This window comes from Neodiprion virginianus, chromosome 5 (genome assembly GCF_021901495.1).
Source record: "Neodiprion virginianus isolate iyNeoVirg1 chromosome 5, iyNeoVirg1.1, whole genome shotgun sequence".
NCBI classification, from domain to species: domain Eukaryota; kingdom Metazoa; phylum Arthropoda; class Insecta; order Hymenoptera; family Diprionidae; genus Neodiprion; species Neodiprion virginianus.
In genome coordinates this window covers 11,218,892-11,238,735 of record NC_060881.1, presented here as the reverse complement: position 1 = coordinate 11,238,735, position 19,844 = coordinate 11,218,892, and the positions used below count along the sequence as shown (strand labels likewise).

The following is a 19,844-nucleotide window of genomic DNA, read 5'->3' as shown; positions in this document are numbered from 1 at the left end:
TTAACTATACATTGGTGGAAATATACATTATACATGTTGTACTTGTGTTATGACAAATTTATATACATACATTATATACAAATAAAAGATTTCAATTGACTAGACGTTTGGTTGATTTATACAATAATTACACGAATAGACATTTTGTGCGGAAATCGATGATTTTGTGTGACAGGAATTGAATTTTTTTTCTCTGTATAATGAAACATGTGCGCAAATCATGAAATACATGAAGCAACTTCAACCTCAGGTTTTTCAAGAATTTTATGATGGTGATTGTTAACGATATATTTGGCAGGAACGAGTTTCCTCATAAAAACTAGACGGCTCAGCCGAAAAGTTCTTCAGTTTTTTGCCTAAGGCATGATCACATGTTTTCGCGATATTTGATTTTGGATATCTCGAAAGACGACGAAGTTAGCAGCTGCTATTTCGAAACCAGAAATGTGATAGGTCCATCTTGGCGATAAGAACAGTGTCCCGTGCAAATTTCATCCAAACCGGTTCAGTGATTCAATGGGAATCCTGCTTACAAGGAATCCGTGCATCCACTTTTGAAGTACTTGCGAAGAAAAAAAACTACTCTACCTTCGATATCTGTCGAAAGAACTTGTACGAAATTTCTGACCTTCTTTTCTACTATAATTCTCCTGCCATTTATAAGTTTTCCAACTTTCATGGCAACCCTTGCTATTATCACAATAGTAAATGATAATACTCTCAATTATTGAAACGGAGTTATTGGCTTATGAGTGTAAACGAAGAGTATTTTTCAAGGATCATCGGTACGTCCACCGAACAAGTAAACATAAACAACTACAGTTAGAATTTCTATTCTTCAATGAGGTGTCAAATATGACTGAAACCATCTTTCACAATCACGATTTCATAAAAACGCTAATTTTGTTCTTATATTTGTTACTAGTAGTTTTTTTCTTTTTACAGGTATCCGATAGAGAATTTATCGAATCAAGCGATGAAAGATCGAAAAGGGACAGACTTCTGGATTCATTGAGTTCTTTCGATGAACATTTTACTTTACTTTGTTTGGAAGGTAAGAATTTTTTAAAGTTGAAAAACCTCGACGGTCCTTTCGATTTCTGTGCAACTGTTTCAGGTATTATCTCAGGTTCCACGTCAACATTATCGACATTACACGGTAGTTTCGGCTCGTATGACTCGCAGGAAGTTTTTTTCACCTCACCAACTTTTTCAACCATGGAACATTCGTTTCTTTCTGTATCTTGTAAAAATTTACACGGCTTTGATTTCTCAACTGCAGGTGTAGGTAAGGCAGTTGCTCTAAAATAATCAAAACATACAAATTCAGGTTACTGGGGTAGGCTTCGTACATTCAATAACCACATAACGAGCGAGTCAAACTCTTAATCCTAAGCGACATATTAAAAAATTACCATTTACCTTGTTTCACGACACCGAACATCTGGGGTTTTTATCGATTTGTTTAATTTTTCCCAAACGTTGAAATTCTTGCTTTGTATGTTGAAATCTAACATGTGGTAATATCTCAATTGGACTGGTACCTCGCATCTCTCGTAACAGCAGGGGATAAGTTTACGCGCCCTTGTCTCTAGAATATAAATTTAAACAATTATGTTGGTAATTAGAAGAATGTTAATAGCTTGGTTATTACATAAATCAAGGGCAGAATCTTACCTATTGCTTGTGCTTGAGTAAAATTGACTAAAAATTCGTTTACTGAACTTCTCACAAAATTGGGAGATAATATTGCAATTAATCTGTTACATCGTTCAGATATCAATTTCATTATTGCAGAATGTTCGAATGGAAGTCCAACTATAAAGTCTCGATCTTTTCTGCAGAGCTGGAAAAAAATTCAACATCACATTTACTGTAACACTGTAATTTTAATTAAACATGAAAGGAATATCAAATTGTCAACATTATGCTGTACCTTGAGTTCAAAGTCATCTTCCAGCTTGTCACACATTTCATCGACAAAATTGATGTCCTCTTCAGCGAATAAAAGAAATGCATCATACTGCTGTTTGCCTAAGCCTTGTGGCACTCGCCACAAATCATCTGAAATAAGCAACAAACACGTTAAGTAATAAAGACACTTTATAAAAAATCATAAAACCTGGTCGCAGTTTATCTACTCGATTTGAAGTCATGGTAACGTTACACAGAGTGACATAATACAACGGCAGAACGATACAGTAATGATATTCTGCTTGATGTTGAATCTAACAATCATTCTTTAACAATTTTCCGAATTTTAACGAACACTGTGCAAGTCGTATCTAGACCAAATAGACAACTGTGTGAGAAATTATTGAAAGACTCACCGTATGTTATTATCTGTTCTTCAACATGGTTGTCAATAGCATTTGCCGATGTTGACGTCCTTTGGGAACATTGTTTATACATCTGAGCATCTCTCTCTGTACAGCATTTAGAAAAAAATATGCAAAATTAAATTGATTTCTCTCAGCGGATCGAATCACATGTGAAACTGATATGATTTATATTTAGAAATTTTTTTTATCACCAAAACTGCAGTGTTTCTATTTTTTACGGTTTCTTGCACTTTTCTCAATATTTTGAGGCTGTACCTCAAATTCGGATTCAGCGCGTCGAAATATATTAAGGTAGGTGGGTCTGTTCAAATGTACAGACCACTTTTTTTTTAGGGCCGGTGTTATTTATATTCGCATCACGTCTTTATTCATACGTTTTGTATTGTTATTAGAAACTGTATACTGGACTACTTAGACTCGTTCGATAATCTTTTAGATTTCTCCAAAGCGAAAATGTATGTTTTGCAAGCAATTTTAGGGTCTTGGTTTTTTTAGACTGGATACTGATTTATATTTTCAGAACTTTTCGAACAAATAAGAGACCAATACGCGGTGTGCCCTCACAGGAAAAAAACCCCAAATTGGGTGTCAATTCGTACCCCTGAATTTTTTCTTATGGGAAATTAGCATTATCCATGAGTTGGGGGTACGAATTTACACCCAACTAGGGGATTTTTCCGTGAGAGTGTGGCTTCTTTATTTCAATAATAGATGACGTTTGATTAAATAAGTTAGGTAAATGATGTTTAGTACAATCGGAGTTTACAGAAATTTGACCGATTTCTATTCAAGTCTGACGTAGAAGTGGCAATTTCTTAATGGTTACAGTGGACAATTCTTTTTTCGACGTATTTTTTGAAATATAATAAACGTCACAAATTTCAAACATGTCTGGTAATCTGTAGAAATTCAAGGGGTTAAAATTCATTGTTCACACTGATTCCTAAAAGAATAAATATTCACAATCTGGGATAAGCATTCTCTTTCAAGTAAAATTAATTTTCAAGGAGTAAAGAATAACAGCTGTCGTCTGGCTTTGTATTTTGATCAGGTAGAAGATAATCCGCAAAATAATGTTAAACCGGCAGAAAACAAATATTGTAAATACCTTGGTACATATATTGTAAAACAGTTGAGTAACTGTTTGTGAAGTTTGTAACAACTCTATTTGATAAAGGTGGATCACAAAGTTTTAGGAGAAAGCAGTCAGCGCATTAAAATTAGCATACCATACCGTTCGCTATTTGTTAATAGCTTTTCAACCGAGCCGCGTGGAAAGAGTTGATCGCTGTGGTGTCAAAGATGAGACTTTGATTATGTTGTATGTACACCTTATTTATTTACAGTTTAATATACATATATACAAAAGCAGTCAGTTAATTGGTTGCCACGCGAGGAAAGGGGTAGTCGTGGTCTTGTTGCACCGCGGTGGAGGCTGCAGCGATGATGTGCGGTGCTGAATCGGTGCGCTCCTCGGTGGCGGCGTGTTATGGCTTTCCGGAGAGCTAGGCGGCGTTGGAGGACGGCGGTTCTGGTGCCGGGTTGTAAAAGTCCGTCATGCAGTTGTCCAAAAAGCTTGCGTGCTGGTCTGTGACAGTGTTCCCAACCGTAACATAATTATAGTACATGTCACATGATTTCACTGCTGGCACTATGTAACATTGAACCCGTCCTATAACCCGTAAATGTACTATGATTTCACTTTCACTGCATCACATGTGAATTTTTCCTCGTTTCTTTCGGATTTTCTTCCTCGTCGATGTTTAGCTTTAATATTTTTTTTTTTCGCCTCGATTCCCCATATTTTCCGTTCGACCCGCGGTTCGACCATCGGTGCGTTTCACTAAAGGACCACTAGGCGGCTGCCCGCATACACTCAGGCCGCTCAGGCGGCTCACGAGCACCGTTTTCATTCGTTAACAAAAAGCAGAAAGTGTGTTTCCGAGCATCCGAGCGTTGCGATTGGCTGCGCTGTTTTCACGTCCAACCTAACCTATGTATCCCTCACGCCCCCACGAGACGAGACACGAGACAAGCAGACAAGACAGTCGACATATTCTCGAGAGCCGTAAAATAACTCAGTATAATTGCAAAATCCCCCATTTATGTTTATTGGAGATACCCGAGAATGAGTGGCCAGTTATTTAACCGATTACTACAAGACAAATTGCAGCTAATAATTAACGTGGTTTATTTCTATTTTTCGTGTAAGTATCTGCGTCGACCTCGATTTTTTCTTTAATGTATAGCTGTGTCTGCCTCTGCCACTGCCTCTGTCGCGGCTCGCAGCTCATCGTACCGGATAGGTTTTTTATCAGACATGTTGAACATCATATGCATAATGTATACTATTACTATATTGTTTTTTAGAATGAGCTCTAATGATTGGGGTGAAAATACCCCACCGAAAAAAAAGCACGTCCAACAGTTCCGAGCTCTCGTCGACCTCAAAGGTTCCGCGATGCTTGGCTGTCGGAGAGCAATTTTAAAAGCGCTGGTTGAGCCGAGATCCAGCTAATAAATTCAAAGCAAAATGCACTTTGTGCAACGTTAATTTCACTGCAGAAATCGCAGTTATCCGCAATCATTCGAAAACACGCTCGCATTTGTTAAAAACTGAGTCGCTATCGAATCAACGATCAATTAATGCCTTCGTGGATCAAAGTAGCAGAGAGATTCCAATGAGTAAATCTACGATGAGGGCTGAAATAAAACTTTGTGGGTTCAGTGTGGACCACAACATCTCGTTCCGCGTTGCAAACCACTTCACGGATTTGCTGAAAGATTGCTTCCCCGATTCGAAGATTCTGAAAGTGGTGCAATTGAAGTCAACAAAAGCTACGGCGATCGTCGAAAATGTCCTTGGAGAATCACAGAAAGATATTTTAACTAAAAAGCTGCAATCCGCAAAATTCAGCATTTTAATCGATGAATCGACAGACATTTCGGCTGTTAAAACTCTATGCATAATAGTCAGGTGCAGGCACTCGTTTGATTTTCATTTTCATTCACGATTACGCTAAAGAATATTCGAATTTATCGGCATTTTGTCCTCATTTCAAAAAATTCATGTAATAATTGTTTTTTTTATAGATTTTACGATGCAGAAGAGGGAAAGGTCGTTAGTCAGTTTTGGGAGCTTTGTCAGATCTTCGAAAAAGAGACAAATATTGAAAAAGCTTCCGCTGAACATTTATTCAGCTTCCTCATTGGATCTTTTGGAAAACGCGGCTTATCCTTCGACAACGTCATCGGATTCGCATCCGATGGGTGCAGTACGATGATGGGTTGTTGCAATGGGAAGCGTTGAAGCTGTTTTTCATCGAAAAACGCTTCACAGAAAGATTGCTCGCCGTTGATTCGATTTTAAATTCGTTGGGCGATCCGCTAATCCATCTATATTACTTGTTTTTGGAATGGGTATTGCCAAAATTTACTCAACTGAATAAGTTGTTTCAATCGGATCGACCAGTAATTATCGTCATGTATGATGCCATCAGCTCAACTTACATAGAGTTGCTTAAAAGCTATATGGATAGTGATTACATCAACAGGACGGCGATACAGGATATAGATCCGTCAAAGGTTGAGAAATTTTTGTTGCCAGAACAAATGTGTTTGGGGGTGAAGGTTGCAATTTTCCTACAAAAACCGGAAATCCGCCGAAATATCCGTCTTAATAAAGCATACAAAATATACATAAATTAACGTTTTGAATTGCTACTTCAAACCAGGCATATCTGGTGTAAATAAAAATCTAGATCATAACAAAGCCATGAGACCTTATCAATTTTGGATCTATAGATTTCAGTGATAACTGATTAATTCACACAGCCTCTGATTAGTAGAAGGAAACATTGCAGGCAGTGTAAGCTTTTATGTCAGAAGTGAATTTGGAGCTAACAAGATTAGTCTCAAGAATGGCAGTCACATAACAAGACCATCAGAACCAATGTTTCGAATGTGTAGAACATTCGAAATTACCCATGATTCTTTGTGATTCCAATGGCCACGCTTCGTATTAACCACTCAGCAAACTGTGATTACAGCTTGCTGACAAATTCTAGACCCACTGGGCCATCACACTAACAACATAAAGACTGAATCTCCTGCAAACAACTGTAGAGATACAAAATTGGAAAAATATAGGAGAAGCAAATAGTCCACCTAACATGAATCATCCACTTGAATCAAGGCGGACATGCATAAAAACCAGAAATTGACTGTACGAACCCATTAGAGCGGCTGTATCGTCGATGACGTCCCATCTCTCCAATTTCTCCAACAATGCTTGAAATGTAGCAAACATAAGACCTTGACTTTTCTTCTGTATTATGCTCAAAACATATCCACACGGATCTGACTTGGATGACAGATTGGGTAGGTCCACGCTATCGAAAACCGCCAGTTCCGCCAATCCTCTCCAATCTCTAATAAAGAATGAAAGACAGTTATCAATAGCTCTTCTACGCAAGTGTAAGAATAAATTTGAAACTTTCGTTATTTGTTAGTCAGGCAAAAGTAAAATAAAGCGGTAAAGGACCAAGTTGGATTAGGTTGAGCTAGATTATGTTGTAGAAGGTTCTTGTATTAACAACAAATATATGATATCGATGTTTCGACTCTTGGATTGGAGTCATCCTCAGGACAATCTTTAATACATCTATTGAAGAACAAAAACGTACAAATATCTTGCTGATGATGGCAAGAATGTATGTTGGAACTAACCTCGGAAAAATTTCAATTCAGACTTATCCATAATACGAAGGGTGGCCTCGTATTAACACGGAAACAGAGAAACGGGATGGACATGCTCATCACGTGCTACAAACCAGAATTAGAACGGAACTTGATGATATATATAATGAAAATATGAATGTCGAGTAAGGGAAACTAATCTTTCACTGCATAATCAATTAATGGACAAAGTGAAAAAATGTCCGTCTATAAAACAGTGCCTTATTATATCAGTTGTCTCTTCTTCCTTATTTCCCATCGCTCCATTGAAGTTATTGGTGATGAAGAGGGCGAACCAGTCTCTGTCCAAAGGTCGTTACGGGAAGAGAATTGAAGAGATACGAGTGAATAGAAACCCATTACTTGTAGAGAGTGAACATAGATAATAGTGAAGAAGATAAATAGAGACATGAAGAAAGTGTAAGACAAGGTGAACCAGTAAATTTTGACTGGTTCGCCGTTTTTATCAACAATATTTTCAATGGAGCCATGGAGAAATAAGGAAGAAGAGACAACTAATATGATAAAGCACTGTTTTATAGATTCACATTTTTTCACTTTGTCCATTAATTGATTATGCAGTGTAAGATTAGTTTCCCTTACTCGACATCCATATTTTCATTATATATATCATTAAGTTCCGTTTTGATTCTGGTTTTTGGCACGTGATGGGCATGTCCATCCCGTTTCTCTGATTCTGTGTTTTATAGTAAGGCCACCCTCCGTATAATAGATAAGCCGAACTTGAATTTTTGCCAAGGTTGGTTGTTCTATCGTACATTTTTGCCGTCATCAGCAAGATATTTGCACATATGTTTTTTAATAGATGTATCAAAGATTGTCCTGAGGATGACTCCAATCGGAGAGTCGACAGTTGACATTATATATTTGTTGTTAATACAAGACCTATATATCCAAGATCCTTCTGCAACATTCAAACAACGAGGTCGAGGTAACTTCTACATGAGCTAGTTTATAGTCCAAGAGCTAGCGACCAAATCGGTCATGTGGCTTTAGCAGTTATAAAACTCCGTTAGATACTTACCTGAATGACCTTTCCGGATAATCTTAATGCTGGCCGGCCGTGGGCGGTGGGTGCGGGTGTAGTGGAGTGGGGAAAAAAAAATGTAGGTTCAGCGACTTTAATTTTTATCGCAAACAGTTACTCTGTACTCCCAATGCACTCAAAAAAATTTTCAAATCAATCGGCTGGGGGGATGGGGCTTACAGCGTTAATTATAATTAAGAAAATAATAATAATTTTAATGTGGGCTCAGTAGTATTGGATTTTCTTCTGACGCGAGTTTGATTGATACGTAAGCCCCAAAAAAATAGTCATGCAAAAATATTGGTGGGAACGTATTAAAAAAAATTATCGAAATCGCTGGATTTTGTTAGAAAATGAGCCGAGTGGAAGGCCAAAACGGACGTGGAGGGGGTATTAGCCAGCGAGTGCGTCCGCACGCTCACGGCGCGTCGGTTCTGTTCGTCCAACAGCGAGTAACCGCTATCCTTTTCGCACCCGTTGAACGGGAAAACCCGAACGTTCCCGAACGAGCAGCTGCTGCAGCTGATTGTGAGCCTCGGACGCGCTCGGCGGCTGATACCCCCTCCACGTCCGTTTTGGCCTTCCCGTTGGCTCATTTTCTAACAAAATCCAGCGATTTCAATAATGTTTTCCAATACGTTCCCACCGATATTTTTGCATGGCTATTTTTTGGGGGCTTACGCATAAATCGAACTCGCGTCAGAGAAAAACCCAATACTGCCGCGCCCACATTAAAATTATTATTATTTTCTTAATTATAATTGACGCTGTCAACCCCCTTTCCCAGCCGATTGATTTGGAAATTTTTTTGGTCGCATCGGGAGTACAGAGTAACTGTTTGCGATAAAGATTAAAGTCGCTGAACCAACTTTTTTTCTTTTCTCCACTCCACTTCACCCGCACCCACCGCCCACGGCCAGCCAGCACGAAGATTATCCGAAAAGGTTATTCAGGTAAGTATCTAACGGAGTTTTATAACTGTTGAAGCCAAATGACCGATTTGGTCGCTAGCTCTTAGACTATAATCTAGCTCATGTAGAAGTAATCTTGACCTCGTTGTTTGAATGTTGCAGAAGGATCCTGGATATATAGGTTTTGTATCAACAACAAATATGTAATGTCAACTGTTCGAATCTCCGATTGGAGTTATCCTCAGGACAATATTTAATACATCTATTAAAAAACAAATATGTACAAATATCTTGCTGACGAGGGCAAAAATGTACGATAGAACAATCAACCTTGGCAAAATTTCAATTTCGGCTTATCCATAATACGAAGGGTGGTCTTACTATAAAACACAGAAACAGAGAAACGGGATGGACATGCCCGTCACGTGATAAAAACCAGAGTTAAAACGGAATTTAATGATATATGTAATGAAAATATGGATGTCGAGTAAGGGAAACTAATCTTATACTGCATAATGAATTAATGGACAAAGTGAAAAAATGTCAGTCTATACAACAGTGCCTCATTATATTAGTTGTCTCGTCTTTCTTATTTCTCAATTGCTCCATTGCTGAAGCCACATGACCGATTTGTTCGCTACCTCTCCGTCTATTATGAATGACTTAACAACAAAGTTGAAAATGCTATGCGCTGCAATTCATTACCTTGGCAATCCGTTGTCTGCTGGCAAGCATTTTCTAGGATTAAGTAACGACGAAATTGATTCTTTGGTCGTATCCGAGAGAGCAACAATTGGCACCATTGAAAAGTCCGCCATAGCAGGATAAAGTAACCTCGAAATCTGGTGGCTTCCGTCTTCTGAGCCTCTGATCGTACACTGACCAGCTCCAACGCTCGGCTTTTTGTTATACCAGCTAGGTTGAAGCGTCGACGTGACACCTAGGCGGCCACGCACCGAAGGTGGCCTATTTCCGACCTGACACCTAGGCGGCCATGCACCGAAGGTGGCCCACAATCGTGTGCCAGGCATGAAGTAAGGCGCGCTCGCAGAGTATATATAGATATACTCGGGCGAGCGAGCAAGTAGTTGCCAATCGGATCCGTGTCCCCGCTCGCACACATGTTTCCAGGAATGCAAGAATTGGGATTTTTTTTGTTTCAATTATGAATGTCAGCGAATAAAAGTATCTCCAGATTTGATAAATTTTGGATTCAAGTAGCGGACGCTAAACCAAAATAATTAACCATTTACAGCCCAAAATTTTTTTTTTTTTTTTTAATAAATATAATTTGTTATTGATATGAAAATATGTGATGCCTGGTGGTCTCGAATATTTGCACACGCAGTCTACGGAAAAATATGCGAAGCCAGCTCGATAACATTTATGCCAAATGTGCAATAGGCAAGTGGTTGTGGGAAATTTTTTTCTCGAACTGAATCTTCCAGAGAACCATCAGCGAATTCCAAGCAAGCTCCATAAACATCGCGAGCAAACGCGTGTGAGTGGACACCACATGAGGATGGAGTGATGCGGGACACGGGTTCGACCCTGGTTCACTTTTTTTTTAAATTCAATCCCGGCTTTTTTTGTATTTTCGGAGAGAAAAAACAAATGAAAAAACGAAAATTTCGAGTGCCGGTCGATTTATTCTTTCTTTCCTTTTGCTTTTTTTTTCACTGAACCCACTTTTTTTGTAGTGGGGGTAACCCAGAAGAGAGCAAATAATTGAAACAATAAAATTCTGAGACTGAATCGATTTGTTCCCCGTTTTTGGCGCCTCTTTTTTTTACTTAATTTCCGCCCCTTCTTTATTCCGGGTAACTCAAAAGAGAGAAAATAAATGAAAGTGAGAGTGGACCGATTTTTTTTTATTTCATATTTTTACTTAATCCCGCTTTCTTTTTTGTATTTTTGATAACCGATAAGAGAAAAAAGAAATGAAAAAAAACAATTCCGAGAGTGTGTAGATTTTTTTCCATTTTTCTTTGTTTTGTCGTTTGTTTATTTGGTAACCCGGAAGAGAGAAATTTAGAGAAAAAAAAAAATGGAGACCGGGTTGATTGTATAAAAACTCTCTTTCAGCTGTTTAATAATATTACCCCCATTCAGCTGGTTCCCCGCCGAAAATCTTGGATCCAATCATTGTTTAATGAGATCATGCACAGTATTTCAAAACCTATAGAAAAATCTGATTTTTCGAAACATATTCAAAAATGACTGCTCAAAAAGATCAGGCGGGTTCCCGAACATTTAAACAAGAAAATAATTATTCAAAATTAGACTTTTTCATGGCAGCAAATGGACCGTGACTTTCGAATACAATTGAAGAGGTCGTAAATGCTGGGAAAAAAAGTGAAATCACCTCCGTATCCGATGAACATTATTCTTGTTATAAGTGTTATAAAATGTTAGTTAGCCGCAACTTCGAGGACAAAATCATGAATTAATTACCTTTACGACTTATGACTTCCGGTCTCGAGGTGAGGTTATGCACTTGACAGCTGGCAACTTGACGTTGCCAAATTAACAAGTCAACTAGTCAAATTTTTACTAATAACCATGTTTTTTTTCATGCAACAACTAATCACAATAAAGTAATTCATTATTTATATTGATTTTTCAATCTACACATTTTGAGGGGATTATCACATCAATCCGCAACGATAAAAATATACTACAGTTGTTCAGTACACGCGTGGTCAGCATGATCTCATCAATGAAGGCGTAATGGGATTTGGGGAGCAAACAAAGTGACGGTAAAGGCATGTAGAATTGTCAGATGAATGTCCGTTAGAATTTGTCTTTTCTAAATATTGAAGCACTCATGAACAAATACTATTCAAATTTTTGTAACCGAATAACGTCTGGATTTCACAGAACGTCAATGAGAAAAGTGTTGAAAGAATTCTGTGAATCATACTTTTGTTGATTGTTTAGCTTAGTGCACTATAATTGGAATGAAATTAATAGTATTTCAAACTATTCTTGAAACAGAATAATAAGCATGAACATTTAACTTGGTATTCAGCAAGAAAAATGAATGCACTCGTTTTCGGGGGGCACCACGAGAAGGGAATCATCACCACCCCCCGTTGCCGTATTTAAATTTTTGGGTTAAATATAGAAATATTATGTATAGAGCCAGTGATTAGCCAGTTAAATCATTATAGCATGTAAATTAGTTAGCCATTAGGCCTATATGCCATTTTCCGATATTCAACCAAAAAATTTATACACGGGTTGAAGCGCAGCTCGCAGAGCCTCTGTTAATTGCCAGGCACGACTTCAAGATTTAAGCTCGGTCTACAATAGACGCGTACGTTCCCGTTCCCGTGGGGAGTTTAAGTATATGAAACCCATAATACCGTCTACAATTAAACGCACACGCGATTGTGGACGTTACTATGGGTTTCGTATACTTCAACTCTCCACGGGAACGGGAACGGGAACGGGAACGTATCGGTCTATTGTAGACCGAGCTATAAAATACACGAAGCGCAGCCCACAGAGCCTCTGGCAATCGCCAGGTACGACTTCAAACCAAAAAAAAAAAAATACATAAAGCGCAGCTCATAGAGCCTCTGGCAATCGCCAGGTACGACTTCAAACCAAAAAAAAGGAAATACATGAAGCGCAGCAGATAGAGCCTCTGGCAATCGCCAGGTACGACTTCAAAAAAAAGAAATACATGAAGCGCAGCTCATAGAGCCTCTGGCAATCGCCAGGTACGACTTCAAACCAAAAAAAAAAAAATACATAAAGCGCAGCTCATAGAGCCTCTGGCAATCGCCAGGTACGACTTCAAACCAAAAAAAAGGAAATACATGAAGCGCAGCAGATAGAGCCTCTGGCAATCGCCAGGTACGACTTCAAAAAAAAGAAATACATGAAGCGCAGCTCATAGAGCAACTGGCAATCGCCAGGTACGACTTCAAATCAAAAAAAAGGAAATACATGAAGCGCAGCTCATAGAGCCTCTGGCAGTCGCCGGGTACGTCTTCAAAAAGAGAATACTTAAACACAACTCACTGAGCCTTCCCGGGCCCGTCTTTAGAACAGAAAGTGTCATGAAGCGCAGCTATGGAGCTTCCGGTTGACGTCAGGGTACATTTTCGCATTAAAAGCTTTCGATTTAATTCAAATACCTTTAATTTTTTGTTACTTACTGTCCGGCTTGTGCATAGTACGATCTGATCCGGACTGTCGTGCTGCCCGATTGTTGAATGTAGTCTGACAAGGGAAGGCCGCCAATTGTGAAATTCAGATTGGATTCATACTGCGCGTAATAAAAGCTAAAGGCCAGAGGTGTTATGTGGCAAAGCACTAACATGCGCTTCTTTGCCGTTGTCGAGAAAATCGATACTGAAATATTCCATTGCGTTCAAATACTTTACTACGTTAATCGTCATTCAACGGCCGCGTGGCGCAGCGGTAGGCTCTCTGGCTCTTCATTCGGTGGACGCGGGATCGAATCTCGTTGCTCAAAACTTATTTTTTTTTATTTCATTTTTATTGTAATTCAATTGTGTGTATATACATAATCTCCGGCAATCAGTTTCAACAATTATGTATATGATGATTTTTTTAAATGCCGTTTATGGTGGAAAAACCGACGACTTCGAACATCATTATGTTGTTCGCGAAGAAAGTTATATTTCAAAAATGTTAATAATTGTTTTTATAATGTTTACCAAGTATAGTTAACGGAACAAGTATGAACGATGTTCCAAAACGAATACGTATCGTGAGAATTAAACGCTCGGAACATAACAGTGACTTCTCGAATAATTTGATTTTCGACGCTGTTATAAGTTGTGCTAGGGACCGCATCTACCTTCTTTCGGAATTAGTAGGCAACTATGCTGTTATACGGCGTCCCGTTTCGACCCTCTTGACCCCCCCCCCCCCCCCCCCCGGCTTGTGCGAAAAGGAACATCTGTCCTTCAATTGGAACGGTCGAGTAACGGGATTTATAATTTTATACCTGCCGCAGCAAATGTTTGATCGAAGATGAGTCACTGTTATATTTCGAACGTTTCATTCTCACTACACGTATTCGTTTCGCAACATCGTTCATACTTCTTTCCGTTAACTGTACTTGGTAAACATTATGAAAACAATTGATAACATTTTTGAAATATAACTTTGTTTGCGAACAACATAATGATGTTCGAAGTCGTCGGTTTTTCCGCGACAAACGGCATTTATAAAAATCATTATATACACAATTGTTGAAACTGAGTGCCGGAGATTATGTGTATACATCCAATTGAATAACAAAAAAAATGAAATAAAAAAAAAAAAGTTTCGAGCAGCGAGATTCGATCCCGCGACCACCGGATGACGAGGCAGAGAGCTGATCGCTGTGCCACGCGGTGATTGAACTACGCATGTCGTAGTAAAGTATTTGAACGCAATAGAATATTTCAGTGTCGATTTTCTCAACAACGGCAAGAAAGCGCATGTTAGTGCTTCGCCACGTTACACTTCTGGCCTTGAGCTTTTATTACGCGCAGTATGAATAGAATCTGAATTTCACAATTGGCGGCCTTCCCTTGTGAGCGTGAACCTTCACTTTGACCATAAAGCGTAGAAGCTCTATGCGATGCTGAAGGCATTCATCACCTTCGTGAAACCAGTCAGGATACAATCTGGCGGTATCTGTGATAATATCATCTATAAGATTGATTAAAAGACCTTCGCAAGTCCGGTGCGTCTTCCACAATCGATAAAAAGCTTCGAGTTGCGATCTGACGATGCTTTCGAACTTGTCTGTGGGCCGGCTCAGATATGACACCGATGGCGCATCAGCGTCAGCATGTTCGTATTCCCGAAGTTCAGTATACACCTCATTCGGCGATGACGCTTCCATCGGAGTTTTAACGGTTTCAAAACGACATCGATCGCACGGAAGTTTGCGCAGGTTACGCTGAGCTACGTAACCAGCAAAATGATTGATTGCACAAAGTTCGTAGCTCGGTAACTCCGTTTCTTTCGACGTCTCCGTGTTCGCCATTTCTGTTTCCTCCTTTTGCCTCAGACCTTCCACAGCATTTTCTACTTCTGCCGTATCCTCGTCAAATTTGTGTTCGGGGGATCCGCAGGTATACTCTCTAGAGTATCGAAAGCCCGAGCTACCATCATACAGGGTTCTGTTAAAGTAACGGCGTCAGGACATTGTACATTTCCTCTGCTGCCGCTGCCGATGTTTTCGGTAGAAAGGGTGTGTTTCAGAGACAAGCGAACCATTCGAGCCGTGGGATTTGGGTTGTGACCACCTCGCTGGCGAAATTTCGAGAAGAGGTGTTCGATGGAATCTTGTTTGCATAGTCCGGCTGCCAACTCGAATCCCGGATAATTTTCTTTTATCGTCGTATACGTTAGCAGAATAGCTCTTACTGTCAGAGGCAGACCTCTCAGATAAGGCACCTTTTCCATTACCCGTGGTTGCGAAGTATTTTCAGTCATCCCCTTTCTCCTTGGATCAGCAATCGTCCATTCCGAAGAAAACTTCACAAACTCTGTAAGCGTTTCCTCGATCTCGGGATTCTTGTCGGCAAGCGGGCGCTTATCCGGATTTCGGCACGAAAGCTCGTAGGGATTGCACGAATCGATGACTTTATTCATACGCTCAGCAAAAACTGCGCTAGCCTGCCACGTTTCCGTGTTGAGCCTGAGCGGATCCTTGCCTGCAGTTGTTATTGCCCCTGCAAAACGGCGGCTCAAAATTTGAAAAGCACGCTTAATGTTCATCGCCTGAAAGGACGGTGGAAACAAGTGCGCCTCGGAGATGTGAGAGAGTAGATTCGAGGTAGTACTGCAGTTATCGTATCTCCAAGTTTTTACAAAATCTTCGTAGGAAGCGATAATCTGACAGTACAGTATTTTGTGTGTTCGCAACGTGCTCAAAAGATGTTTTATCAAATGAGGAAAGTCGAATGAAGCAAAGTAATTTCGGCCACCGATCATAAAGCACGGACTCTCCTCTGACACTTTTGAACAAGAATTGAACAATTTTCGGTTCGAGGGACCCTGATTACATTTCACGAGGTGAACTACGGCTCCAGCTTCATGCAATCGACGGAGGCATTCATCGACCAAGGTATGAATCTCCTCGGCCTTCATGCCAGTCCCGGGAAGAAAATACGCGAGTTGTTGCCGCCATGATTGATTTGCGTTTCAACTGTCAAGGCAAAAAACGAAGACGTAGCGCGCGCGTTCATCCCTTCGACCGAGTGGACCGAGATCAACGAGACCTTCGATGCAATCGAATTTCTCCGAATATTCCTCAAATTGTTTGATTGTCATCTCGTCCCATTTTAGAGCGCATACCCTATTTTCGATAGGCAATTCTTCAATTTTGACCTTCAACTTCTGGAATATGAAATGGCAGAAGCTGGGTTTTATGTCAACCTTCGAGATCCAATTGCGCACGGTACTTTCCGCTGGAAACATGCATCCTGCATTTCTCAAATGCGTATACGCAGACGCTGAGTAGTAAAAAAGTTGCTTTGCAAGATCTTTTTCTTCCTCCGAGTGAGGAGCATTTTTCCGGTGCAATTGGAGCTTCATCATCGTTCTTGCTGACGGCTGCAAACTCTTTTGCTGATCGAGAAAACTATCGAGGACAATTTTTTTTTCTCTTCACGTGCACCTGTCCTCAAAGCTCGTTTCAGCTTCTGACGGAGTTGTCGAATCGTTTTCTTCTTCGATGCATTTTCCCGTATCAAAGCGGCATTTTGTTTACGCAGAGGACGCAACACTTTTGCTTGAAACGATAGATCACCCACACATGATATGTGTCCTTCAGGTGTCTGACATGCAGGGTTACTATCATCGGGTTGCGGTTCTACCATATCTGTAATACTTCTACATTGCTAGCGCTCACCAAAACGCGAAGATAACGCTACGGTGCAGACAATATCGCTCTCTCACTTATGGCTCGTCACTTTGGGTTGCAATGCGCAAGCGCGAATTAAAACGGGAGTGCGCAACAGTTGTATTGAGTATATGAAAACACGCATATATGTAAACGCCAATGGTCGCGCGTGCGCAGAATGACCAAAAGTAACTCGCTCTGTCTCACTTTATCGCCGTCCTCGCCACTTATAGGGAAGCATAGGGCGCTGGCAATATAGGAGTATTACATATATGGGTTCTACGTTCATCCAGGTGCAATTTTCGTCATCCGAATCAGCAAAGCTCACCACTGTCTTCCTATACTTACGCGCATGCTCCGCAACGTGAAAATCTTCTTCACCTACGCCCGTAGGTATACACGCCGATGCCGACGAGTGAACCGTATCAAAGGCGGACTTACCTGTGATTTATACCTCTACAGATTCACAAGGCATAACAAGCAACGTTTCCGTCAAGCCCGAGGAAACGGTAACCGCCGGTATGACAGTGGTTCGCCGCAAACGCGGAAATGAACGGCACCGGTTCATCGGCAGAATCGTTGAGAATCAACGACTCGAACTCGACCGGGTGCGGCGTTGCGAGAGAAATTGCATCACTTACCATTGTACGGACTGCGCAATCATCCACTGGACCTTCCGCATATGTGGATGGAGTTCGGACTTCCGGGTGGTCCTTCGAATCGTCAACACTCTCGAGAAACATAAGAGGAATCGCCTGTTGCGAAAGTCTGTTGCCAATGAAGTACATTGGGCTGAAATGCTCCCGGCATAACCCCCACGTCCGTAATGTTTCCGGTGATAAAGTCAGCAAGTACTTATTGCCTGCGATTTCGAAAAAATGTACCTGCATTAACAACTGACTCATCTGCGCCAAACCGCGCCGTGTGAATATTTTGACTTCGAAACTCGATAGAAGAATTTTTTTTTCCTACCAAAAGTAAGTTTTGGTGATAATTTTGAGTACTTCGCGATGAGGTAAAAATCAGTAAAAAAAAAAAAAAAACATTCTGCAGATCCGAAGAACATTTTTTGTTGTCATCATAAAGTGAAAAAGTTTGAAATCAATCGTTTGAAAAAATGTTGTTCAGAAAACCTCCAGAAAACTTTATTTCTTCTACTATGAAATTAATTTAAACATTTTTGCAAGCAAGTGCAATGATTTTTTTTTAATTGTCTCTTTTACAAAATTTCTGTTTTCGAGAATTCATATAGGTTCAATTTCTGATCGTTTAATACCCCGCATACTTCTTAGATGCAACACGGAACATTTCTCCGAACATATATCAAAAATTCACACATCACAATTTTGACAAAATTATAAAAATTGAATTTAAAATGGAGTGAAAATTCTGAACAATTTCATACATGTTCAGAGTAACGAACGAGGTCATTCTGTAATATAAGAAAAGAACATGAACGGAAATTTGTTCAACAATTTTTTCCCCCCATAATGCTTTTACAAGTTTTTTGCATTATCAAGAGACACGGCAGACGTTTCTCATGGTGCATGCAAGCACTCATTTTTCATGTAGGAAATGAAATTTAAAAAAAAAAATTTTTTTTGGTACACCCTAATATATATATATACATATCTCTCTATAGCATAAAAATATTTCGCCGCCGCCGCTGCCGCTGTGTACAAGAATCGAGCCTTGAGTGGAGGCTCTTAGACAATCAAACTCTTTAAGTCCAAGAGCTCGACTGCCCCAGAGCTTCCAACTTTCCAGTTAGGATTGGTGTTTGGGTTGGGTGTTTGGGTGTGGTGTTTGGGTTGGACGTTTTGGTTAGAGTGTTCGGGTTTAGGGTGTCTGGGTTGGGTTTGGTGTTGCGGCTGGAATGCGAGGGTGCGAACCGCCCCAGTACGCGGGGGGTTGGCGCGTGAAGCGCGCAGGGGGGCAAAGCCCGAATGCCGAATGCTGTTGAATTTTTTCAGATTTTTATTGAGCCACGAAGTACGAAAATTGTAATCGTATACAATTTTTGTCCGAGACGATACACAACATACATCCTTACGTATCGTGAAGTCGATTATCATTGTCCAAGTTCATTAAATGTATGGTATACATTTAATACTCCGTATCTTCCCGGACTTATTTTTCTTCCATGCGGGCCCAGTTTTTGTGCAGTTTCTGAAGTTCGATGTATGAACACTCCTGATGTAACACATACATTTTATGCTATTATTTTTTTTATTTTTCACAGGGAAACACTATAATTAGGGACACATATATATATGAATATATATTTTTTAAAGGGGTAAATTTGCCTTGGCCAATATGAATAGATTTTTTTTTTTTTTTTAAGATGACACTATATTTAGAGGACACTATTTTAACTTGGCGTCCTTTTTCATTTTTTTAAATCATTATTACTTCAAATTCATATTATTAGAATTTTCAGTATGATTCTTTTTTTTTCCAAATATTAATATCATCGCAAAGTACTATAGAATCTCACTGAAACTGACTTTTGGTTGGGAACGTACAAGCAAGACATCTTTCAGGTCACTACTGCGCAGCATACACTAGTCAAATGAGTGTCACATTTTCCTTGCGGCTTATGCAAGGTTCTGTGCATTCATTAACAGTAGTGGAGGTCAATTTGTATTACAGCATGTGTCCTCAATCTGAAGAAATATTAATAACAATGGATTCACAAAAAATTGAACTGATGAATGCAAATTTCCATGATGGTACATTTCGGTTCAGGTTTTCCAAAGAATAATCCGTATTTTTTTTTCCGATGTAATGCATCATGGCTCGTTTCGTTTATAAAACGTTGGTTTTACGAATTTACCAGGTACATTTTTTTGTACCGTTGACCGTTTAATAATTTCAGCAATTCGTTAATGGAACAATGTTTTGGCTGGTTTAAACCACGGACT

At 39.7% G+C, this 19,844-nt stretch overlaps 1 protein-coding gene across 1 annotated transcript; it reads right to left on the bottom strand.

The window, feature by feature from the left end:
• Nucleotides 1-781: 781 nt before the first annotated feature.
• LOC124305288 (myeloid differentiation primary response protein MyD88-like) lies at nucleotides 782-9,889 on the bottom strand. The gene is made up of 7 exons (XM_046764543.1): nucleotides 9,744-9,889; nucleotides 6,576-6,772; nucleotides 2,331-2,426; nucleotides 1,937-2,064; nucleotides 1,678-1,846; nucleotides 1,423-1,591; nucleotides 782-1,302 (listed from the first exon to the last, which is right to left on the bottom strand). The coding sequence occupies exons 1-7, from the start codon at nucleotides 9,854-9,856 to the stop codon at nucleotides 879-881; spliced, it is 1,296 nt and encodes a 431-aa protein (XP_046620499.1). The 5' UTR covers nucleotides 9,857-9,889; the 3' UTR covers nucleotides 782-878.
• Between the last annotated feature and the right edge of the window lie 9,955 nt (nucleotides 9,890-19,844).